General features: G+C 43.0%; 3 protein-coding genes across 13 annotated transcripts; 1 reads left to right on the forward strand and 2 right to left on the reverse strand.

Annotated features, from left to right (window-relative positions):
- Positions 1 to 2,320: 2,320 nt before the first annotated feature.
- On the reverse strand, positions 2,321 to 7,442 carry LOC136467878 (probable polygalacturonase). The gene is made up of 5 exons (XM_066466679.1): positions 6,384 to 7,442; positions 4,414 to 4,534; positions 3,681 to 3,929; positions 3,313 to 3,466; positions 2,321 to 3,151 (listed from the first exon to the last, which is right to left on the reverse strand). The coding sequence occupies exons 1-5, from the start codon at positions 6,837 to 6,839 to the stop codon at positions 2,626 to 2,628; spliced, it is 1,506 nt and encodes a 501-aa protein (XP_066322776.1). The 5' UTR covers positions 6,840 to 7,442; the 3' UTR covers positions 2,321 to 2,625.
- On the forward strand, positions 4,609 to 23,598 carry LOC136467881 (cinnamoyl-CoA reductase 2-like). 4 transcript variants are annotated; one of them, XR_010761650.1, is made up of 5 exons: positions 4,609 to 5,448; positions 5,530 to 5,691; positions 20,333 to 20,722; positions 20,970 to 21,093; positions 23,466 to 23,598. XR_010761650.1 is itself a non-coding variant. In XM_066466689.1 (3 exons), exons 1-3 carry the CDS (start codon positions 5,190 to 5,192, stop codon positions 23,483 to 23,485), a joined length of 441 nt encoding a protein of 146 aa, XP_066322786.1. In that variant the 5' UTR covers positions 4,609 to 5,189; the 3' UTR covers positions 23,486 to 23,558. The 4 variants fall into 4 exon arrangements, 1 of the variants encoding a protein (XP_066322786.1); XR_010761649.1 differs by having other exon boundaries at positions 20,333 to 21,093; XM_066466689.1 differs by lacking the exons at positions 20,333 to 20,722; positions 20,970 to 21,093 and having other exon boundaries at positions 23,466 to 23,558.
- Positions 10,621 to 24,022, reverse strand: LOC136467879 (uncharacterized). Of its 8 annotated transcripts, XM_066466688.1 has the most exons (11): positions 23,886 to 24,022; positions 22,247 to 22,418; positions 21,805 to 21,840; positions 21,619 to 21,711; positions 13,372 to 14,238; positions 13,048 to 13,261; positions 12,509 to 12,874; positions 12,111 to 12,236; positions 11,758 to 12,027; positions 11,602 to 11,682; positions 10,621 to 11,244 (listed from the first exon to the last, which is right to left on the reverse strand). In XM_066466688.1, exons 9-11 carry the CDS (start codon positions 12,016 to 12,018, stop codon positions 10,939 to 10,941), a joined length of 648 nt encoding a protein of 215 aa, XP_066322785.1. In that variant the 5' UTR covers positions 12,019 to 12,027; positions 12,111 to 12,236; positions 12,509 to 12,874; positions 13,048 to 13,261; positions 13,372 to 14,238; positions 21,619 to 21,711; positions 21,805 to 21,840; positions 22,247 to 22,418; positions 23,886 to 24,022; the 3' UTR covers positions 10,621 to 10,938. The 8 variants fall into 8 exon arrangements, with proteins under 8 accessions (XP_066322785.1, XP_066322783.1, XP_066322782.1 ...); XM_066466686.1 differs by lacking the exons at positions 10,621 to 11,244; positions 11,602 to 11,682; positions 11,758 to 12,027; ... (2 more) ...; positions 13,048 to 13,261; positions 13,372 to 14,238 and adding exons at positions 17,873 to 18,543; positions 18,631 to 18,760; positions 18,846 to 19,160; positions 19,234 to 19,273 and having other exon boundaries at positions 22,251 to 22,418; XM_066466685.1 differs by lacking the exons at positions 10,621 to 11,244; positions 11,602 to 11,682; positions 11,758 to 12,027; ... (3 more) ...; positions 13,372 to 14,238; positions 23,886 to 24,022 and adding exons at positions 17,873 to 18,543; positions 18,631 to 18,760; positions 18,846 to 19,160; positions 19,234 to 19,273; positions 23,483 to 23,562 and having other exon boundaries at positions 22,247 to 22,411.
- Positions 24,023 to 24,598: the final 576 nt, after the last annotated feature.

The following is a 24,598-nucleotide window of genomic DNA, read 5'->3' on the forward strand; positions in this document are numbered from 1 at the left end:
CGCCTGCTGAAGCAGCGTTGTAAGAGTCGTCTTCTCGACTCGCCGAAGGATGCGGATCCCGCGCGGGCATACACTGAATCTGGTATTCGTGCGCGTGGGGGGATGTTGGGCGCCCTGGCCGTTGCGAGCAGCGTGGTCGAGCTCCACCGCGCCGTGGGCTGCGCGCAGCAACCTCCGCCGTGCCGCGAGCTGCGCGAGGCGACCTCCGCCGCGGCCGCCGCGGGCCGCGCTGCAAGATGCGCACGCCGACCTCCGCCATGCCGCCGCGGGACGCGCGGGCCAGCTCCACGCACCGCGGGCTGCGAACGGGTGAGCTCCGCCCTGGCCGCCGTGAGCCGCGCAGGCGACCTCCGCCGCTCCGCCCTGGCCACCGGGAGCCATGCGGGTGAGCTCCGCCCTGAGCAGGTCAGTGCCAGTCCTTGGGATTGTTTGACAGAGATGCGCTATTTTGTTTGACAGTGCAATCGAAGCTCAAATATGTTTGACAGAGACACGGCGCCATCATCCATCGATGGATCCAGCGGAGACGGCTTCCCCAACTTTGACAGAGATGCGTGCTGTTGCTTGTAGTACCTACTAGTGTTTGCTTCGATTGCTATATGCTATCAGTTTAAGATTTCTTTGATGTGCACCCCCTCTATTTACAGTGATGCACCCCCCTCTATGGTTAAATCTGCATATAGTACTACAATGATCATATCTTCAGTTGAGTGCTAATTTTGTGAGCCAGTTTTCTGAATCTTCAGTTAGAGCAAGCCTGTGAGCACTGTGATTTTTCTGAATGTGCTATTTTTCTGAATGTGTGCAGTGTGAAGCTGATGTAAAGTTGCTGTGAAGACTGCTGCCGTGGAGATTGAAATTAAGCTTGCTGTAAACTGCTATAAACATCATCATCCTGTTAGCTTTATTGCAAAACCCTAGGCTATGAGGACTTGCAGCTATGAATGTTGTAGCAACTATTATCCTACTGTCCAGAAACTTCATCCTATCTGAATGTGAACTTTATACTATATGTGCTGCTATTTTCTAAATGTGCTGCTATTTTCTGAATGTGAACCGAGCTATCAGGATGCTAGCTGTTGTCTAATTATGGTGCACTACTATTTTTTAATGTGAATAGAGCTTTACTACTATGATCTTTGAAGCAGTGGCAACTCGGGATATTTCTATATGGCATGCTTTCTTTGGTATCATGTTGCTCTTATTTATCCTTGATACATTTTCTATCAAATAGCCACACGATAAAAGGACGTACGCAGTGTAGGTCCTAGCTACATATAAAGCATTAAATAGCTTAGAGACGAACCCCTATTTATAAGTTGTATGACCTATCTTTATACCTATCTGTATGATAGATTTGAGGTGTTTAGAGATGAACCTCCATCTATGGGTTGTACGTGCCCTTAGCTTGGAATGCATGGCCACGACCACGAGATGGGATGGCGATGAGGAAAATTCAGCTGACCGTGATCGATAAGCAAAAGCCATGCCATGAATGACCCGTGAAATTTAATTTGTGGCGCCTCACTTCCAAAAAAGGTTGGCAGATAAATTAAAACCCGTGAACTGACCCATCTTGGAATCTTGGTACTGGTAATCACTTTCAAGTGTAACTTTGGAACACTACTATACGTAGTAGTCTACGGGTCCCGTTCGCTTCATTGAAAAAACAAGTCGAAATATTGTTCCGGCTGATTTGTTGTGAGAGAAAAACACTGTTCTGGCTAAAAAAAATAAGCTGAAAAGTACGGATTATAAGAGAAACGAACAGGGCCACGGAGTACTCCCTCCGTCCCCTCAAAAGAATACAATTCTCACTTTTTAAAGAGTCGAGGTCCTCTCAAAAGAATATAATTCTCACTTTTTAAAGAGTCAAACGATTTTAAAGATAATCAAACTAAATTTATAGAAAAAAATTATAAACATTTATGATACCAAGTAAGTATTATTAAATTAATTATGAAATATATTTTTATAGTAAACTTATTTAGAGACATATATGTTGATACTATTTTCTATAAATTTGGCTAATTTTTTTTAAAAATGATTTGCCTTAAACCTAAAATTGTATTTTTTTAGGGGGGTGGTGAAGACAGGTGAAAGTGAAACAAGAGCAGCTTGGTATGCTCGTTATAATCAAACTGCATCTGAGTTATCCCCAAGCCTCACTGATCTGATCATGGCAAGAAGTAACATCTTGCAGTTTTGGCCCATTAAACATCGAATGTACAGCCCAGCCCAACAGAAACCTGAAATTAAAAGCTGTAGCCATGTGAGAGGTGAGATCATACGGTTCTCCTTTCCTTGCTGATATGCTTAATAATAAGAAGAAGAATACTGTATATACTACATACAGTCTTCAAGGCATACAATATATTGACAGCATACATTTGTTGCCAGGAAGGTTCTGGCGATACGAAATGTTCATGGCCAAATCACCGGTGAGATACAATCAGCCACTGTAACTGTAAGCAAACCTATCAAGAGGAGAATCTCCTCTCTATTTACAATTCTAGATCAACAAAAAACCTGGAGAACTGGAAAGCGGCCGGGAGAAAATTGATTTCTGAGGGTAGAGAGCTTTTCCACTACTCCAACTATCAATGCTGTGGTATGGTACGCGCCTCATATATCGTAGTCAAGTTCTGTGCTGTTCAGGGCCACTGCCCGCTTGACAAGCTGCCCTTGCTCATCATAGACGTCCAGGTTCTCACATGGCTTCGGGAACACGGGCCTGACGACACGCCCCTCGACGTAGGAGCACTGGAAGATGTGCTTCTTCTTGTAGCTGATGCCTACCGACATGTCCTGGAAGCTTATGTCCCTGATGGGGATGACGTCGCTGCCATGAGCGCGGACAGGCACCCGAACACCCCTCCCATGGATTCCCTTGAACGATATGCTCGTGATGTCTGGGAAGGCTGTCCGGTCATATCCGTCATCAGCATGCTCGTTGTAGTCGACCTTTATCACAATCCCAGCACGGAGGTTGTCAAAAGTTATGTTACGATAGGAGATGTTGCGGATGTAGCCGCCTCTTCCTGTGGCAGTCTTTATCCTCACACCTCTCCTTGATTCCCAGATGCGTACATTCTCCACAGTAACATTTGCAACTCCGCCAGACATCTCACTGCCTATTGAAATTCCAGCACTGCACAGAGAGAGAGAGAGTAGATAGTGTAAGCCTGATTGATAATGCTCAGCAATATGCACCATAGTAATTTACTATCTTGAGGTTTGACTTCAAAGGGCTATGCACAAAAGGCAGATCATTTTAGACAAGCAATGTAGTCAAGATATCTCAATTCTCACCTCACAAGAGAACGGGCGGTTACATTGCGGATTAAAATGTTAGAAGATGGGCGACCGTATGCAATACCATACTGATCCCAACCACTCTTTACAGCTATTGCATCATCACCAACTGATATGTAGCAATTCTCAATAAGCACGTCTTGACAAGAATCTGCACACACTTATATGTCAGAAATAGGAATATACATTACAATTTGTGGTCAGCATGACCTGTAACTAGTGTAAGAGTTAATATAGACAGGATGTTATAGTCCGAGAAATGGGTGTATATCTACTGGTACTTCAAATGCTTGGTACAGTGTCAAAGTGTTTAAAATTTGAAAGACGTACTGGAATGCTGTTAAATACAGGTGTAGCAAGAATACCTGGATCTATGCCATCTGTGTTTGGAGCACCAGAAACAGGAGATAAGATAGTAACATTTGAAACAGTTACATTCGTGCAATCATAAGGATGCAAGTGCCAGAAAGGTGAATTCCTCAATGTTATGTTGGCAACAATAATGTCCTTGGACCACATCAGCTGCACAAGAGGAGGTCTCGTGTTATTCAGAATTCTTCTGCGATGCTTCATCCACCAAACTTCACCCTGGCCATTTATGCTCCCATTATGTCCTATTTAACACATCGAAGAAGGAAAAGGAAATATACGAAGATCAGATAACGATATTCAATTAGACAGTGAAATAGAAAGAATCTCATTGTTCTATCAGTATAAGATTGGGAAGGCAAACAAGCTTGATAAGTTACAGCTAAAGAATCTCATTGAGAAGTGCACTTGTTGCATTTGAATGAATTTGCCTGTTTAGTTAGTAAAATATCATTACAGAATATGACAGTTCAAGCTGTAAATGCTAGATCCTATTTCAACAGAAGTGCAGGAGCTCCAGCTATTAATATAGGAAGCACAGGGTACATTTAGACTGGGGGTCAAGTAGTTGCTTTTATGCTACAGACACATGATGCTACAGAGTTGCAACACTTATATTGCTTAAGATGAACATGAGGCACTTTTGCACTGATGTTGCTTAATCCACAATTATGCAAGATGTTCTGTACTGTATAGCTTAAATGCTAGCTATCCAGAGAAATTGCAAACCTGTAATGACTACATCTTTCAAATTCTGTCCATGAATGAGACTCCCAAAGCGCGGCCCTTTGCGCTCCCGCCCATACCCGTACGATGGTAATGCTGGCATCAATGGCCAGTACTTCTCATCCTGTCCAGAAAACATCAGAATGCCAGTTAAATAAGATGGCAACCATAGGCATTCACCGAACTCTGAATGCATACTGGTACTAGTCTAGAGTCTAGATGTTTTCAGCACTAGAGTATTGCCATTTTGTCCAAGAAAATCTCACTCTCCAGGACACATCAGAGATCAGACGGCAAACATTCTTATGTTTGTCGTTAATATATGTCCATAGTCAACTAGCCAAATCACAAAGAGAGAATTATCTATTTGGCACTGAAACAAATCAGTGTTTTGTATTTGGCACTTAAAAATTTGAACTTTCTTATCTGGCACCTAGTTGAAATTTGCTTTCGTAAATGGCACTACCGTCCATTTAGGACAGTAACGGTGTCAAGTGGCTGGCAAAATGACATGAATACCCTTGTTTGCAGCAGAAACCCATGGTGCCAAATAAGGAAAGAATAAATAAACAGGTTGTCAAATAAAGAAATCATAAAAGGTTATTTGAATTGATGACATTACAATTTTTACAAATTGGAAATAAACCATTACTATTTAGGCCAATATAATTCCATTTATGTTTGAAATCTGTCTTTTTAAACTCTTTATAGACGTTATATAGAGCCCAGCAGGTTCCTGTATTCTTATTGCGTAAACTGCCCTTCTACTATTATCTGACATGTGGGCCAACATGACATCTTCCTTTCTTCCCCACGGAGTCCCCTACGAAGTCGAAGCCCCGCGCACAGATGCCCGCCGCCACGAGTCCGCGGCCATGGAGCAGAAACAAAGCTTGACAGCAACAGAAAAGAACATGAAGAACAGCAGCAGGGAAGTGCGTGTGTGTGTGACCGGAGGCGCCGGGTTCATCGGCTCCTGGCTCGTCAAGAAGCTCCAAGAGAAAGGCTACACCGTCCACGCCACGCTGCGGAACACCGGTGCGCGAGCTCCTTCTTTCCTTTCCTAGTTTTGGTCGGCGTCCCTCACTCTGATCCGATTGATTTGGTGACCGCACGCAGAGGACGAAGAGAAGACCGGGCTGCTGCGGCGGTTGGTCCCCGGCGCGGCGGATCGGCTGCGGTTGTTCGAAGCCGACCTCTTCGACGCCGGCCATCGCTGGGTGCCAGTTCGTCTTCCTCGTCGCCACGCCATACGGGCTCGAAGCCGCCGCCGGCTCCAAGGTGAAGTATACCACATCGCACTTCCGTTAGATCCCCTTCGTTCCAAACAAAATTTTCGACTTGGATCTGCAAAGGAATCAAGGATCTTGATTTATCGTGGGTGCTGTGCGGCGTCTGGTAGTACAAGAGCACGGCGGAAGCTGCAGTGGCCGCGGTGCGCGTGATCCTCCGGCAGTGCGACGAATCCAAGACGGTGAAGCGCGGCCCCCCCTCCCTAGGCCGCGGCTCGTCGAGCAGAGGCCGGGGGCGGCCTCCCGCGGGGTGGCCTGCTCGCGCTCCGGCCGTGGAGGCAGGGCAGCCTCGCAGAGCCGAGAAGAAGGGGAAGAAGGTCGCGGGATGTAGGATTCCGGGCTCGGTTAAATTTCAGTCTTCTATCTAACATAGGGTATATTTGATGTAGGCAGAAAAAATTAACACGGTCAAACTAGTCAACTATGAAAAAAAATTAGATGGCTGTGCCGTTTAAGAAAAAGAAATTTTAATTTAATGTTAAATAGAAAAGTTTAAATTTTCGAATTCTAAATACTTATTTCGATGCCAAATAGATAATTATCCACACAACATAAAAGCAACATTAACTTTTGGTTGGAGGATTGGAGCTTAGAAAATGCACGTGAGAAGATCGATCCATCGATCGATCGTATCTATGTATCTATCCACAGGTGAGTTCACAGAAACAGTGAATTCCTTACCGTAATGCCAAGGATCTCCGCGCCCTCGGCAAGAAACAGCGTCATGTGGCTGGTGAGGTTGAAGGGCGCCGTGAGCCAGCGTCCGGGGGGCACATTGAGCTGCCCACCGCCTCGCTCCGCGAGCGCGGCGATGGTCTCGACGGCGCGCTCGAACGCCTCGGTGTTGACGGCCCGGCCGTCCCCGACGGCGCCGAAGTCCGTGAGGTTGTACGCCGTGGGGCGAAGCCGCGGCGCGGCGCGCGGCGGCGGAGGCGGCGCCGACAGCAGCCTGAGGAACCCTCCGCCGCTGGAGCCGCCAGCGGCGCCGGCGCTGCCGAAGGACATCGAGGCGCTCTGCCACAGGAACACGAGCGCGAACCCGACGACCCACGCGGCGGCCAGCAGCGCCTTGTTCGCCGCGACGAAGGCGACCGCGCCCCGGCGCTGGTGCAGCCTCCCCACGCCCGTCTCCACCATCGCGCCGCGCGGTCCCCGCGTGCCCCCTGCAGGAGGCGGCGGCGCGGCGGGGCTCCGCTCCCCCGAGATCTCGCGACCTAGGTCGGACGCCACGCGGCGCGGCGCCGGCCTGGGCTCAGTCGGTGGCGCGGGGCGCGAAGGGCTCGTGTTCCCGGGGGGCGAGCCGTGGGGGAGGGGGTCGGTGTGGGAGGGCGAGAATTTCCGCCATGGGAAGTTGGTGAGGAGGTTTTATAGGATGCGGGAGAAGCCGTTTGAGTGAAGCCGACGCGATGGGATGGCCGAACGGTTGTCTGCGCTCCTCCTGATCATGGTGAGTGCCGCTGTGCAGTGGAAGAAGATGGCCAGAATTACTATGCTGCCACTGTGGAGCCCTGGCCCCTCTGGGGTGTATATGGGCCATTGGATGGACATCGGACGGTGGAGGATTAGCATGCTTGGTGCAGCTTTGGCAACACGGTAATTACAGAAAGATTGCACAAGAATGGATCAATGAAATATTGTAACTCTTAATAAACCTTGTGAAGCCACCACGTTTGATAAAAAAATTTGTTCAAAGAGCTCAAAGAGAAATCAAATTAGTTGGACAAGACATGCAAAAGGCATCACAGATGTTTAGCTAAGCAAACGGATAACGGGACAAGACATGTAATCGTGGAGGCAATTGGCCACCGGTAGATGCTCCACTCTATGTCTTTTCTAGGTTCACTTATAACAGACATTATTTGTTGCAGCGTTGCGAGTGATATCTAAATACACTTTCTATTTTGAGTATTACTTTAGACATACACTCTAAGACATATAATGGCCGAATCTAGCCACCATCAGTCCATAGTGGCAGGATGGAGGTCGATGAGGGACGCGTCGCAGTTGGGTTTTAGCCATGCAATAGCTCAGCATGGGTGGACTTTAATTGATCCTGCAAGTATAAAACCTTTTAGATTCAGTTTTCTTTATAAACTGGGTCAGTTTTTTTGACTTAATCGATCGTGACAGTTATGTTAAAGAAAAACTTAGTCTAAATTGGAGAGTAATAAGGGCAGTCTTGACCTAAAAACTAGATGAATTTTATGTTTATTAATTAGGGTATCAACTAAATAAAATGGTGATGTGACATTAGAATTAATATATATATATATATATATATATATATATATATATATATATATATATATATATATATATATATATAGAGAGAGAGAGAGAGAGAGAGAGAGAGAGAGAGAGGAGGCAATGGTTTCTAAGATAAAAAATCATGTCTACTCAGGAATCAAGATATATGGAGAGATCTAATATAATAGGAAAGACAAGAGATGTGATTGGACAAAAAAATATTTTGAAAAAGTCATTTATTAGGATTATGGTTTCTAAGGGCATCTCCAACAATATAAACTAGCACCGGCTCTAAACTATTAGTCATGGAAGAAAGAGATAATAACATTTATATCACAGTGAGAGAGAGAGAGAGAGAGCGGTATCGTGAAACATAGACTATCTCTTTACTCCATGCTAGCTTCTTGTCTTTTGCACTATTCAATGAATAACAAATTAATTCAGTTTACTCAAAACTAGACTATTACATATGTCCTAAATAAAAGACTACTCCCTCCATCCCAAATTGTAAGTCATTCCAAGAATCTTGGAGAGTCAAAATTTTTCAAGTTTGACCAAATTTATATAACAAAATAATAATATTTATCATACCAAGTAAGTATCATTAGATTCTTCATTAGTTATATTTTCATATTATACCTATTTGATGTCATCAATTTTTGTGTCTCTTTCTATAATTTTAGTCAAACTTAAAAAAGTTTGACTCTCCAAGATTCTTGGAATGACTTACAATTTGGGATGGAGGAAGTATTAAATATAGAAACTACTCCATCCGTCCACGAAAGAATGCAATTCTCGTTTTTCGAGAAGTCAAACAGTTTGAATTTTAACTAAATTTATATAAAAATGTGTAAACATTTATGATACAAAATAAGTACAATTAGATTAGTTATAGAATATATTTTTATAATAAATTTATTTAGAGACATAAATGCTAATAATATTTGCTATAAATCTGGTCAAACTTGAACTTTTTTAGCCGGTACGCATCCCATAATTACATTCTTTTGCTGACGGAGGTAGTATCTTATAGGTTTTTTTTTTGGTTAGGACTATCCTGACAAGAAGCCACGGACTCATAGGCTTTAGCTCTGGACCTAACCTTTTGTAATCGCAGTCAACACTCTGTCGGGTGGGAACAAAACAACTAGAAATCTATCAAACGGAACAACGAACAGCAAGAGCGTACAGCAGATTATAGTTTTCCTTGTAGTTGGAACAATATACATGCAAAAGGTGTCTGCTCTTGCTTTTGTTCAGGTAGCGTCAGCTGTTGGCGAGGCTACTCACTCATGGTAGCATAGCATCGTGCCGTGCTTTTCTCCCTGCAGCTCACCGGCATTGCAGAATGCACAGCACAGGGATATATGGAGATGGAGGCGATAGCAGTTTGGTGTGGGCTGGTGTGGCCATTTCGCCGCCTCTTCCTGACTTGGGTTTGACGCAGCATATAGCAGTAGCAAGTAGGTACGAGTATTCCTTTGGTGACGGACCGGGTGAGCCGTGCCTGTCGTTAGGCGAATAAAGCTCGTCGTGGATCAGCATCACCAGATCAGGGAAAATATAATGCCCGTCCTTTGGATTATCCCATGCACCTACCTGATGCGATGGATGCATCAATTGCAATTGCAATTGCAATATGCCCGTGAGCGTGCACGATTGTACGTTTCGTCCACGCCGCATGTTGCGCAGATGAGTGGCAACGGGACCCTACAGCAGAGACGATGAGCTTCGTCATCAAGTTTCTAGAACATGAGCTGTGTAGACTGACAGACTCAAAATATGTGGATCCCAACCTTTATGATACAACGGATATCGCTCTATAATCTATCACCCCTTACCTCCAAACTCCAACCTTTATGGCACCGAATATCTCTCTATAATACTATCATTCATGTTGCTTTGAGTACGAAACTACAAAATCTTTAGTGACGTCGTCCTACTCATGTTATGGACTCACTCCCTGAGCCCATTCATGGATCGGATGTGTGACTTGTCTTCCACCTTTGTTTCTTAAAGACACAATAGTTGCACACAAACTCGTATGTAATGTCACGCGTGTGCATATCACTACCACAGACCTGAATATCCTTGAGGGCCGAAAAAGGAAAGCCCTAAAACCGCCAAGGAAATCAATACTGATGGCTAGCACTCAAGAAATGGCCGCAAGGGTAGAGAGACAGGGAAATAGCTATTTCCTTGAGTGCCGGACGTGACAAATCATTTTCTTGAGGGTTCAACCGCCAAGGAAATACTTAAGCGGTCAGATTTTTAACACCTCCAAGGAAAAGTAACAACACTCAAGGATATGCGTTTTCTTGAGGATTGACGACCCCAAAGGAATATAGCTGGCCCCTAAGGATATATATTTTCTTGAGGGTTTGTTACCGCCAAGGTATTTGTTGAGCCCCCAAGGATATATATTTTCTTGAGAGTTAGCACCGTCAAGGTAACACAAATAAACCGTCAAAACAATAGCTTTATCTGAGGGCTCACACCCTCAAGGAAATAGGTTTCAACCCCCAAGGAATAATGTGTTTCCTTGGCAGCTAACCCTCAAGGTAATGCATGGCACATGAGCTTAATTGGCCTAGAAAATATTGATCATTCATTATAAATGTTGACCAAAACAAATATCAAGATAGATGCCACAATTAAACTAAACCAGTGCTAGATTAGATAACACATCCAATATCCATTGGTTCATTACATGTCCATTTTGCAAATATAAGACTTAGATAGATAGCAATAGTGTATCATCCTACATGTCAGCAGGATAGCAGAAGGCAAATACTGCACACAGTTCATAAGGCAATATTGCACTTAGCAAAAGATCAGCCTAATATCATCTTAGTTCCTACCAATCAATAAACCCAAAAGAAAGTCCACATCCCATTGTGTAGTCACTTGGAGTTGTTGGAATTAGTTTGTCTGCATGCATAGTCACTGCTCGGTAAACCCAAAAGAAAGTCCACATACCATTGTGCAGTCACTTGGAGTTGTTGGAATTAGTTTGTCTGCATGCATAAACCCAAAAGAAAGTCCACATCCCATTGGCTTTGGGAGGAGCTACTATCATCACCATCTTCAAGACAGCCATCGTCATCATTGTCCTCAATGTGGTCATCATCATCGTCTTCATTGGAGTACTAGACATGATGTTGCCTTGATGGTAGCTACAGTCATCATCATCGCTTTCATGGTAGCTGTAGTCATCATCGTCGTCTTCGTCATCAGCGTTGTCATTGCTGCGCCTTTCATCAACAGAATGAGAGCCTCCATGTGACCCAGTAGCCTGCAAAAGGCAATATTGAAATATTTTTGTACAATTATGGAACATAAAAGTTTGGTCTTCAATCTCTAAGAGCCTACTATAAAGTATCAAATAACTGAGGGTTGTTTTGCTATATTATTAAAACAACCTAGTAGATGAGAACCCTAAAAAATAGGCATCTGCCAATCAAAGCTTTTCTTCACTACCTTACCATGAACATAAAACCTAAAAATGGCATTGTTAATCAACAAGAATCCACTTGTTCACTGCTGCAACTCGTATTGGCATTCGGCCACGAAACAATATTAATTCTCTAGATGAATTGTGATCGAAATAAAGAATATGAATTGCACAAACAAATTCAATAAATAATGTAACCTGATGATGACAGGCATCAAGGTCTTGTAGACGTTGAAGCAGTTCAGCAGGTGGTTCTACACCTATCCGATCAAACACACTCTGCAATTGAAAGTATCCAAATGAAATTGTATGCTTAGGACACAGTAATTGCAGATACAATGAAAAAATTATTACCTTGAATAGCTCGCGATGGATTCTATTTTCCTCAGCGAGTATGTCATTATTCGTTTTCAATTGTGCATTTTCTTGTAGCACACTTTCATAATGATCAAGATCTGGTGGCCTAACAGATACAGATTTGGAATGTGCTAGAACAATTGCCTTATCCACAACACCATCACCTATTGGAACGCGGCCATGCTTCATGCCACGTCCTATAGTGTACAATGCTCTTCCGTCCAGTTCTTGTGAATTTGCATCTGGAGCTAATGCCATGTACTCATCCTAACATAGAAACAGGAAAATATATCAAAGGATGCCTCAATTCAGTTTACAGAACAAATAAAAGCGTGTTGTGCAGAGCATACCAATCTTTTTTGTGCTTTCTAGCTAGGAATTGTAGCACTCTTTCCAGTGCTATCCACTTTTTTAACTCCAGATTTCATTGCAGCAAATGTGTTTATCCCACTCTGCGGACGGACATATTTAAATTCCTGTAAGATTAAAACCACAAATTATGCATGCGTCAGTTATAAGCAGCAAGCAGACATTGTAAGCTACAGATTATAAGCTGCAGAATTATAAGTTGCACAAGAATTATAAGCTACAGATTTCAACGGTTCCTAACTAAAATAGTCAAAACACAAGCATTTGTCACAACTAAAATAAGCTAGCTGCAGAATTATAAGCTGCACAAGAATTATAAGCTGCAGGTTTTTTCAACGGTTCCTAACTAAAATAATCAAGACACAAGCATTTGTCATACCAAGAACTGTTGTGTCTATGCAAAATTTCTTGAACCTCCTCTATTTTGAGCTGGATCATCACAACTCATGCGCGATTGTTGGCCTCTGCGTCTCTTTTCCTTGTACTCATCAGAAGTCCAGTATTTGGCAAGCAAGGCCCAAACTGCCCTGTTGCACCACTCCACCCGACAAGTCAAGTACTGTTCTTCTTTTAGTTCAATGGTGCAGGCTCGAGTATCATCGCAGTCTTTGTTATTTCTATGACACCATTTCTTGACAGCCTCCAAATGGACTTGGTACATCATATTAGTTACTCTCTTGACTAGATAATTCTCTAGATTTTTTGCAGCACGTGCCCTATGCCGTGGATGAGATGTAAACGTACTCTGCGTATGCAAGACAAGTCAAATAAATTACTGACTGCAAATTCTTTAATCTTGCCGAGTAAATATTCAATCCTTTTAGAATTATGCAATCAGGATGCAATGCACTGGACTGAAGAAATAAGAAACGGAGAAAAAAAGATTTAAAGAATAATCTGAATAAGTTAGTGTAATACCCAGAACTCCTGCTTCACTCTTGTCGCACAGCAGATTCCTTTATTTTTTTTTTTCCAATAATAATCATTCCATGAAAATGCTGGTTTTACTTTCACAATTGTGCCTTTCTCATAATATATTCTGACGATACCTGGGTACTCTCGCTTGAGAATAGTTCCTAACTGTGAGGGGTACTTGCAACATTTAGGATTATAATCAACATATTTGAATTGGCTGTTGTAAACAAGTCAACAAATCAATTATTCAGCTTCATATACAAAAAAAAATATGTAGCAGAATGAAAAGAACTACAATGTTAATCACAATTGATATTATATACTTACCAGTGACCTATAGGTTAGGTTCCAGCTGAACTCTACCACTACGTGGAGGTATTTTGTACTTGGTTCTGCACATTTTCGCTCTCCCTCTTTTTGAAGGATCCTGAGAGGACCGGTTGGAACCAATATTCAGTTGTGAGTTATCAAAGTTCACTTGTGAGTTACCACCTTCAACTCCAGCCATTTGAGAGTTAAGACCATTAGCATTGCTCCTTTGTGAGTTACTAGAAACATCTCCAACCATTGAGAGTTAAGACCATTAGCATTGCTCCTTTGTGAGTTACCAACCATTTTAGAGTTAAGACCATTAGCATTGCTCCTTCGTGAATTACCAGAAACATCTCCAACCATTTGAGAGTTAAGACCATTAGAACTGATCCTTTGTGAGTTACCAGAATCATCTCCAACTGTTTGAGTGTTAAGACCATTCAAACTGGTCCTTTCTAAGTTAGCACCCTCAGTCCCAACCACTTTGGAGCTGACACCCGCAGCATTGCTCCTTGTAGAGTCACCACCATCAGGACTACATGCTAATTGGCCACCAGCAGCACTGCTCCTTATGAGGTTACTAGACTTCTCACCCTCACCATTGCTTGCAAACTGACCACAAGCAGCACTGCTCCTTTTGGTGTTACTACCTTGAGCTCTAGTCCTTCTAGTGTTAATTCTAAACTGCTCACCATCACCAGTACTTGCAAAGTGACCACCAGCAGCACTGCTCTTTTCGGGGTTACTAGCTTCAGCTCTGGTCCTTCTAGTGTTAGGTTTACTAGACCTCACACCATCAACACTACAACCTGTTTGGGTGCCTCCACCCTTTGGCGCAGCCTGCTTACTCGAAAGACTTTTGTGTCAAAGCCCATGCATCTCCTGTTTTATAAGGAAAATAATTAGTAAATTGCACATGTGTCAAGGAAAAACATATCCATAATCATGCAACAACATATGTATATATCACACTTTCTGCACATAACAAGGACAAGAAACAACACATATAACAGGTACTTCAACATAAATCTTGTAGCACCTGGTTTTAAAGGACAAAACCAGATACACACCATATGTGAGCCCAGGAAGTCAAATCACACATATACAACAACAACAACAACAACAACAAAGCCTTTAAATCCCAAACAAGTTGGGGTAGGCTAGAGTTGAAACCCAACAGAAACAATCAAGGTTCAGGCACGTGAATAGCTGTCTTCCAAGCACTCCTATCTAAGGCTAAGTCTTTAGGTATATTCCATCCTTTCAAGTCTCCTTTTATTGCCTCTACCCAAGTCAACTTCGGTCTTCCTCTGCCTCTCTTCACGTTACTATCCTGACTTAGGATTCCACTACGCACCGGTGCATCTGGAGGTCTCCGTTGCACATGTCCAAACCATCTCAACCGGTGTTGGACAAGCTTTTCTTCAATTGGCGCTACCCCTAATCTCTCACGTATATCATCGTTCCGAACTCGATCCCTTCTTGTATGACCGCAAATCCAACGCAACATACGCATTTCCGCGACACTTAGCTGTTGAATATGTCGTCTTTTCGTAGGCCAACATTCTGCACCATACAACATAGCAGGTCTAATCGCCGTCCTATAAAACTTGCCTTTTAGCTTCTGTGGTACCCTTTTGTCACATAGGACACCAGACGCTTGCCGCCACTTCATCCACCCTGCTTTGATTCTATGGCTAACATCTTCATCAATATCCCCGTCCCTCTGTAGCATTGATCCTAAATATCAAAAAGTATCCTTCATAGGCACTACTTGACCTTTCAAACTAACATCTTCCTCCTCCCGAGTAGTAGTGCCGAAGTCACATCTCATATACTCAGTTTTAGTTCTACTAAGTCTAAAACCTTTGGACTCCAAAGTCTCCCGCCATAACTCCAGTTTCTGATTCACTCCTGTCCGGCTTTCATCAACTAGCACTACATCGTCCGCGAAAAGCATACACCAAGGGATGTCCCCTTGTATGTCCCTTGTGACCTCATCCATCACTAAAGCAAACAAATAAGGGCTCAAAGCTGACCCTTGATGTAGTCCTATCCTAATCAGGAAGTCATCCGTGTCTCCATCACTTGTTCGAACTCTAGTCACAACATTGTTGTACATGTCCTTAATGAGCCCGACATACTTCGTTGGGACTTTATGTTTGTCCAAAGCCCACCACATAACATTCCTTGGTATTTTATCATAAGCCTTCTCCAAGTCAAATCACACATATGGCTACAAATAAAAGTAATATCAGAAATTTTAGGGTGTGACAAATCTTGATTAGTTCCATAAGACACTAGTTGTTAAGTGAATACAGAGTACATGTACAATTTAAAAATAGTCAATAATCATTTGGATCATAATCTGGATGGTCAGTTAGATCATAGTCATCGTCATCTTGATCCTCTTCATCATCTTCATATGTATTATCATCCATATCTTCAGCTTCAGTATTCAATTTAGACAGAAACTCCAAGTCCTTAGGATCAGTTATCTCATCTGAAACAGCATTATCTAGCTCAATGTTCACATCAATCACAAATGTGCCATCCAATCCCTCTTGAAAAAAATGAGAATTCTTATACTTGTGATGGCCTAGAAGCACTGGAGTCATCATTGATGCCATATAGAGGAATATAGCCACGTGGACTAACTTGATATACAACCCACCATTGAAAGCTCTAGTTTGGTTTTGGTGAATTGATAAAACCCTAAGTGCTAACCTAGTTTATCAAAGTGATTATGAGATAGGTGACACATTCCAAGTGGTGGAGCAAATGAAGATCATGACATGATGATGGTGATGCCATGGTGATGATCAAGTGCTTGGACTTGAAAAGAAGAAAGAGAAAAATAAAAGGCTCAAGGCAAAGGTATAAGTGGTAGGAGTCATTTCGTTTCGGTGATCAAGATACTTAGCGAGTGTGATCACATTTAGGTTCGATAGCCGTACTATTAATAGAGGTAAAACTCGTATCGAAATACGATTATCAAAGTGGCACTAGATGCTCTAACTCATTGCATATGCATTTAGGATCTAGTGGAGTGCTAACACCCTTGAAAATGTTTATGAAAATATGCTAACACACATGCACAAAGGTGATACACATTGTGTTTAGCACTTAGGAGCAAGGGTTCGAAACTTCACCGGCGGAGTGCCCCCGGTGCCCTGTACAGAAAAGACAGGGTTTCACATAGTGCACCGAACGCTGTCCTCGTAGGACCGAACGCGTCCGGTGGCTAAACCTAGGCATCGGTCAGTCAGCAGAGACTGACCGGACTCTGAGCGAGTCCGGTCATGTGTGACCGGACATGTCCGGTCGCTCAGAGAGCTCTCTAGACTCTCTCTGAGTTGCACAGGATGCTGGCTAATAAAACCGACCGAACGCTACTCTGGCAAGTCCGGTGCTAATGATGTGGCACTCGGGGGTTTGGTCTGTGTGTTGACCAGACGCTGGGTGAGTCCGGTCTGGAGTAACCGGACGCGTCCGGTCGGCCCAGAGCGGCTGTGGGAGCTCTCTGGATTCGACCAGACACTGCGTCTCTCGCATCCGGTCGTTTCTAACAGCGCATCCGGTCGCGATTGGAAACCTTACTAGAAGTGACCGGATGCTAGACAACTGTGCGTCCGGTCCTACATTGTAGTGCGTCCGGTCACAACTTAAGTGTACTGATGACCGTTGAGGTCGGGCGATCAACATTTGAAGCAGGGGACACATGGCAAAAATCTGAGGACCGGACGCTGGGGTCCTACGTCCGGTCAATTCGACCGGTGCGTCCTGTCGCCCCGATTTCTCAATGAACAGAGAGCCAACGGCTCTATTCGTGGAGGCTCTCTATTTAAGCCCTATTGTCGGCTCTAGCTCACTATCTTGGCCATTTGTATTGACATAGCAACCTTGTGAGCTTAGCTAAAGCCCTCCCACTTATCTCCATCATTGATTCATCATCTTTGTGAGATTGAGAGTGAATCCAAGTGCATTGCTTGAGTGTTTGCATCTAGAGGCACTTGGTGTTCATGTTTCGCTGCGGAATTCTCTTATTACTCTTGGTGAATTCTCTTATTACTCTTGGTGGTTGCCGTCACCTAGACGGCTTGGAGCAACGAGGATCGTCGAGCGAAGGTTGATGATTGTCTCTGGCTCCGATCGTGGTGATTGTGAGGGGTTCTTGACCTTTCCCCGAGGAAGAGCCAAAAGGTACTCTAGTAAATTGCTCGTGACTTGTGTGATCCTCATCTTGTGTTGGTTGTGCGGCACCCTATTGAGGGTTTGGCGTGTGAACCTCCAAGAACGAGGACTAGCTTGCCGGCAAGCAAGTGAACCTCGGTAAAAAATCATTGTGCCATCATTTGATTCCGAGGTGATTGATATTCATTGATATTCATTCTTGTGATTGATTGGTTCATTCCTCGACTCGGCGATATAACCATCTTGCTCACTCTCTCTTTACATTACCGCAAACTAGTTGTCAAGTTCTTTAGTGTAGCTAGTCGTGAGAGCTTGTTAGTTTAGTTAATGTGACTTTTTAGTTAGCCTTTGAGAGCACACTAACTTAGTGTAGTGACATAGCCATTGTGTGGATAGAGACTATATAAACTAGAATTGTGGTAGGTGGCTTACATTTTTAGTAGGCTAGCGCAACACTCGCTTCGCCTCATATTTGTCTAACCGGTTTGCTAAGTATTGTTGTAGAAATTCTTAATAGGCTATTCACCCCCCTTCTAGCCATTAGGACCTTTCAACCATTCAGCTAGATCTAGTCTTTTTCATACAGGCATAAGGTAGATAATAAACTTGTTTAACCTGCCATTACAAAGGGTTTGAAAACTGCAGCATGTTTAACTTCCACCAGCCCTAAATTTTCTGAACGCTTAGTTCCACTTGGTGTTGGATAAAACCAATCACAATCAAATAAAACCATCTCTAGTGGCAAGCTTCCTTCCCATTTTATTTTTATTATGTCCTTGATGACACCATAATATTCTGTCTCATTGTTGTTGTCATCAACACAAGACACACAAACACCATTATTAACCGTAGCTAAGCCTGATTTAGCTCTCTCATGCTCTTTTGATCGAAACCTATAGCCATTGACATCATAGCCCCATAACTGGTTACCCTACTACGAAAACCATAAGATATTTGGCACAAGGCAGCATCAACACCAGTTGTTTGCATGCACTGCAAATTAGTAGTAGGTTAATATATCGGTTTTATTTATAGATAGATTGGTATATTACTTAATTTGAAAAGGCTTAGTAGGATTACTTCTTTGAACCACTCAAAGAAATTAGGCCCACGTTCTCCTCGCATACCCTTCCACCCCTTCAACCTTAACTCCCTAAGTTGTTCAGGTGTTGGTCTTCTCCAGCCCTTCCACTCTGCCTTCTCAAATTTACTAGGGAAATACAACAAGTAAGCGTACAGCCACAAAAATATACAAAAATGAATTATAGTTTGCAAAATAAGTGTGCGTGTATTACTTGAAGTGTTCGTCCATCTCAGGCATGTTCATCAAAACATATAGGAAAGCAGCATCATACTCTTCTGTTGTGAGCGAACGAACACCACGAGGGCTAGTACACCGGCCAGGGTATTGAAAGTGTTCGAGGTTGCATGAACTATGATATGTAGAAGCTCCATCATCATATCGAGCAGCTTTATTTCTAACTGATCGGACATGGGACTTGAAATAAAGTGAGAGGAAATTTGTGGCCTCCTCGACTAATTCAGTCTCGATGATGCAACCCTCAACACGGGCCTTATTCCAAACCTTCTTCTTAAGTTGTTGGATTTTCCTATAGGAAAGAAACAGAACTGAGGAAAGAATTATAAAAGAAAGCCCTATATATTTTTCTGTTTCGCTGTTACCTCTCAAATGGATAGTTCCAACGGGCTTGGACAGGACCTCCTAGCCGAGCCTTGTAAGGAAGATGAATAATTAGGTGCTGCATTGGATTGAAGAAACTTGGTGGAAATATCTTCTCCATTTTGCAAAGAACTACTACTTGTTGTTCTAGTGAGCGAATGTTGTCCTTGTTCAATTCTTTGGCACAAAGCTGCCTATAGAAAAAGCTAAGCTCAGCCAAACACAACCATACACTTTCTGGAAGGAACCCTTAAAAAGCAACAGGGAGCAAGCGTTCCATGAAGATGTGGTAATCGTGGCTCTTTAGACCCAAAATCTTCCTTGAAGTCAAGTTGACCCCTCTTCTAATGTTGGCTGCATAGCCATCTGGAAACTTGAGTTCTTGGAACCATTGAAGGATTGTTGGTTTGTCATTCCTGTCAATGCAAAATCGGGCCCGAGGCCTGTCCCACTGGCCATTTGACTTTAGCCTCAAATGCTGTGAGGGACGGTGGCAAATTTCAGCTACATCTTGTCGAGCCTTAGCATTATCTTTAGTCCTATCTGATATGTCAAAGCATGTATTCCATATAGCTTCCCCTAAGTTCTTTTCATTATGCATTAAGTCAATGTTGTGGCGCAGCAATAACTTACGGAAGTATGGAAGTTGCCAAAAACAACTAATATGGGTCCAATTGTGCAATTTGCCATAGTTTTGTGTGTCATCCACCAACGTGTTCGTTTGGGCTAAGATTTCCTCCCCTGTTAAGTGCCTTGGAGGCTCATCATGCATGACTGTGCCCTTTCTAAATCCATTAGCATCAGATCCGAATACATGATCTATAGGTAAGAAGCGCCTATGGCAATCAAACCAGCATGCCTTGCGACCATTACGGAGTTGGAATGCTTTAGTGTCACACAAGCATACTGGGCATGGAAGCCTACCATGGGTGCTCCATCCAGAAAAGTTACCATAAGCAGGAAAATCATGGATTGACCACAAATAAGCTGCCTGCATTTTAAAGTTTTGCTTGAGTGAGGCATCCCAAGTTTCAACCCCTTCCCATAAGTTCAGTAGTTCATCAACTAAAGGTTGCATAAGTATGTTAAGTTTCTTTCCAGGATGTTCAGGACCTGGGACTACAAGGGCAAGGAATATGTACTCTGACTTCATGATAATGCCGGGAGGAAGATTCAATGGAGTCACAAAAACTGGCCAGCAAGAATAAGGAGCTGCATTTATACTGAAGGGTGTAAAGCCATCTATAGCCACAACAAGGCGGCATTTCTAGGATCAGAAGCAAAATTAGGAAAGTCTTCATCAAACTGTTGCCATGCTTCCCCATCTATAGCCACAACAAGGCGGCATTTCTATTTGATGCGGACCGCTTGTGAGACTGCATCAACTTTGCGGTTGTTTCATGTGCATATAATCTTTGTAGCCTATCTTTGATGGGAAGGTACTGCAATACTTTACTTGGAACTCTATCATGCCCTTCCTCATAGCGCGAGGTACCACAAACATCACACTTCTCTTTACTTATATTGTCCTTATAGTCAAGCATGCAGTTATTATAACACACATCAATTTTCTGATATGGCATGCCTAGGCCCTCCAATAATTTCTTTGATTGGTAGAAGTCTTTGGGAATCTTACCGTCTGAGGGCAAAAATTCATGGATTAACTCTAAATTTGCTTCAAAGTGTGCAATTGACATATTGTACTGTGATTTCAAAGCTAACAAACGTGCTGTAGCAGACAGAGCGGAGTGTGTTGAATTATCAAAGGCTGGTTCATTGGCACTATCAACCATCTTATAAAAAGCTCGAGCTGAGGCTGTAGGCACCTCATCATTGGTCAATGGATGACCATCAGCTAATAGGTCAGCTAACATATCATGCATGCGATCACATTCTTTGAAACTCTCATCACTTCCAACTTCTACATTAGTCTCTCCATGTGCTGTCCATGCTCTGTAATCTTCCCTAAACCCATGTTTACACAAGTGCATCTCTACATCGAACCTTTTATGCCTAACATAGTTTCTACACAAGGCACATGGGCACTTAATGGTGTCATTTTCAACCAGGCTAACCATGGAGAATGCACGGTCTAAAAAGTTGTTTGTGTTTTCAATCCACTCATTAGAGGGGGCCTTCCCACGTGACCAACCACCATACATCCATTCACGATCTACCATGACTCTAAATCTGTTCATGAGAGAATATGAACAAGATGATATATTTTAGTTTTAGAACAAATTGGCACAGGAATCAACCAATAGAGGCATTGTAGTTAATGGCCAAAAAAGATATAGCGAAGCATGCAGCTTACAAACAGATACATCCGACTTAATGTCTAACACACAAATGCCATCTGAATCAAATGCACAATTAATGATACTTACTGCTTTGTTGCTTGAAACCGGTCGATGCTGCTACTGTTACCATACTGTTACACGATTCACAGATTGTTGCCTCCATAGATCCTCAATTCATACCTAAAAGTTGCTAGAGACAATCAGATTCTTACACAGGAGAAAGCTATAAATGAATGACAGTCACCATTCACATGGGCAATGAATGAAGCTTACCAGCCAAGCAAAAGGCACAAGCTACTCAGATCAAACCTGAAAAAAGGCACAACAATCTATTTAGCTATGGATGTTAACCACAGAAATAGCAAAATGTCCAGTTGCTACCATAAATATTTTAGTTCACAACTACCAATCCTAAATATATAGACTGTTGCTACCATAAAAAGAACCTTTTTCAGATCACTACACAAGATATGCACTAAAAAAAATACACTTCCTCATCAATGCACTGCATGCATTCTACTACTAGTGTACTTGTTTAACATGCCATCACCAGCCTATATATTAAAAATACCTGCTGGTATTATTTGCTTATTTTCAAAGCCAGCCCAGTGTAGATTAGAAGGAGAATATTGGCAGACTGGGTTTCTTTAAAGATCACCTATAGAAGTAAGATGCAATACTTGCGATAACAATATAAGATGCTTCAGCTACCTACCTACTCGTGACGTTCTCGGTTGGCAGCAGTGGTGCTCTAACTCCTACAGCCACAGGCTAGCTTCCATCTTAAGCTTGCTGGCACTAATTTCAACCTTGATGCTATCTGCAGATACAGGCTTCTTGGTCTCAGGTGTCAAATTCCCTTTAGCAACTTCCTTTGATCCTAGAGGCTTATCCAAAATTGGGCCAAATGTTAGAAGAGTGTCTTCCAGAAAATCACATCAGAAGGGGAAAAAAGGGACAATACAGTGTAAGGTCTGAGATGCAGAACTACCAAACATATGCATCGCATCTAAAAACATCATCCTACATACCAACAGATCACTTGTGAATCATTTTTATTAGCTTCATTTTCATTACAGATTGTACAAGGTTTGATACAGAGAACTACAAAACATATGCAATGGATCTGAGGAGATGGTCTTACATATCAATACATCACTTGCATATCATTCTTATTTGCTTCATGGAACCTAGAGATTTATAGACGAATCCAGCAATGCAACTACTTTTGAACCAAAACTGAAATCAAAACAATACAATGTGTCCATCGCTAGGACTGACCTTGGAATCTGTAGGTTTCAAGTCCTACTATCAAATCAGATAAAAAAGAAGGAACCTATAGCAACTAAAAGAATAAACTTGAAGGTGCCGTCAAGCCGGAGGGCGGTATGTGCTGCGCAGCCCGGCAGCCCTCGGATCCAGGATTTTATCAAAGGGTATGCCATGCCAAAATTTTCACATACATTTTGGTAAAAAATCATTTATCAACTCAGAATATAATTGTAAAATTTATGACTCAATTTGGTACATAAGCAATAAAAATATGAGAATTATTCAATTTAAAGATTAAGCTGTAAAATTGCATGAACTACAATGTAAATTGTAACCGCCCACATATGGCCCAACCTTTTTTTCTTCCCGTTACAACGCACGGGCATGTTTGCTAGTTAAAGATTAAGTTGTAAAATTGCATGAACTACAATTAAATTGTATACCCTAAAAAAGATAAATGTAAACTGTAAACACATGTCAAACATATATGAATGTGCGATGTAAAGAAAAAATATAAACAGGATGAAAAGAAACGTATGCAAACTAAATGCTAACTAAAATCTATCACAAGCAGAAATAAAAAGATAAAAGAATAACTATATGAGTACTATGTTAAAATAATACTAGCATACAGACTAAATGCTAACTAATTCTGGTTGCAGGATACTTTGATCTCAACTGATAGCAAGGACCGGTAGTCAAGATCTAAAGGAGAAGGACAGAGGATGGTGCAGATGGAGAAGCTTGCCGGTCACTGCGACATGGAGCTCATGAAGATGGCCATGTTCAGACCCGAAGAGACCTTCAGGCAGCAGGAACCACACCACTCGAACGCAAGACACCTGAATTCAGGAATCTAGCTGCCATTCTTCTGCGCAACAGATCAATGAGTTGCGCCGACTGTACCACATCTAGAAGTAGCTGGTGGGCGGCCTGTCCAGGCCATCATCGGAGGCTCGGAGCGCAGCTGCCGGCATCAGGTCGGCCGCATGCAGGTGAATGTGCAGGCGCCGGTCGTTTCATGCCCACGACAGACTAGATGAGTTCCTCTATACTATACACATGGGTGGATTGCAGGGTACCTGTAGATCCGCCACTGGCCACCGACCGCTTGAGCAGGACCCGCCGCAGGAGCCGCTGCTGACCGCGCAGGAGACGCCGCCCGCCGTGTAGGAGCCGCTGTCCGCCCGCGCAGGAGACGTCGCCCGGCCACCGACCGCTCAGGAACCGCCGCCCGCCCGGGCAGGAGCCGCCGTAGGAGACTCGATTTGGGAGGCAGACGGGGAGGGGCAACTAGATAGGGTTGCTCGGCTGGGCACTAGGCGTGTGGATGGTTAAAAGGCCAGTGTTGGGCTTTTGTTTACAGGCCAAAATCTAGCGCGGGAAGTTTGGCGCCTTCGATGCGCGGCAAAGGGAAAAAAAATTTCTTGACGGCTGACACTCAAGGAAATCAGTGCTTCTTTGAGTGTTTCCAAATACACTCAAGCAAATGCATATTTTTCTTGAATGCGTGAAATAACACTCAAGAAATATACATTTCCTTGGGGGGTTTTAGCCATCGCCAAGGTAATACATATTCCTTGAGGGCTCAATCTCGCCTCGCAAGGAAATTGATGACCCTCGAGGGTATTCCATTTTGTGGTAGTGTATGACTCATCTTTCGTCTTTCTTGAACGCATAATAGTTGCACACAATTGCCACATATTTAAGTTGATTGAGTCAATATATAGTCAAATTCCCATATTTGATTAATATACTTTATTACACTAGCATTTACTATGTGCTTTAGAATTTA

Source organism: Miscanthus floridulus, chromosome 7 (assembly GCF_019320115.1).
Source record: "Miscanthus floridulus cultivar M001 chromosome 7, ASM1932011v1, whole genome shotgun sequence".
NCBI classification, from domain to species: Eukaryota; Viridiplantae; Streptophyta; class Magnoliopsida; order Poales; family Poaceae; genus Miscanthus; species Miscanthus floridulus.

Excerpts from the sequence above, each read along its gene's own strand:
- LOC136467881 (XM_066466689.1), top strand. The coding sequence starts at position 5,190 with ATGTGGGCCAACATGACATCTTCCTTTCTTCCCCACGGAGTCCCCTAC. Across the intron at positions 5,449-5,529 it reads CGCCACGCTGCGGAACACCG|AGGACGAAGAGAAGACCGGG; the intron begins GTGCGCGAGCTC and ends GACCGCACGCAG. Across the intron at positions 5,692-23,465 it reads AAGCCGCCGCCGGCTCCAAG|GATACTTTGATCTCAACTGA; the intron begins GTGAAGTATACC and ends TTCTGGTTGCAG.
- LOC136467878 (XM_066466679.1), bottom strand. The coding sequence starts at position 6,839 with ATGGTGGAGACGGGCGTGGGGAGGCTGCACCAGCGCCGGGGCGCGGTC. Across the intron at positions 3,930-4,413 it reads GAAAGATGTAGTCATTACAG|GACATAATGGGAGCATAAAT; the intron begins GTTTGCAATTTC and ends TGTGTTAAATAG. Across the intron at positions 3,152-3,312 it reads ACCGCCCGTTCTCTTGTGAG|TGCTGGAATTTCAATAGGCA; the intron begins GTGAGAATTGAG and ends CTCTCTGTGCAG.
- LOC136467879 (XM_066466686.1), bottom strand. The coding sequence starts at position 21,694 with ATGGAGGCAACAATCTGTGAATCGTGTAACAGTATGGTAACAGTAGCA. Across the intron at positions 19,274-21,618 it reads CGGTTTCAAGCAACAAAGCA|GAGGTCCTGTCCAAGCCCGT; the intron begins GTAAGTATCATT and ends AGGCTCGGCTAG. Across the intron at positions 19,161-19,233 it reads TGGAACTATCCATTTGAGAG|GAAAATCCAACAACTTAAGA; the intron begins GTAACAGCGAAA and ends TCTTTCCTATAG.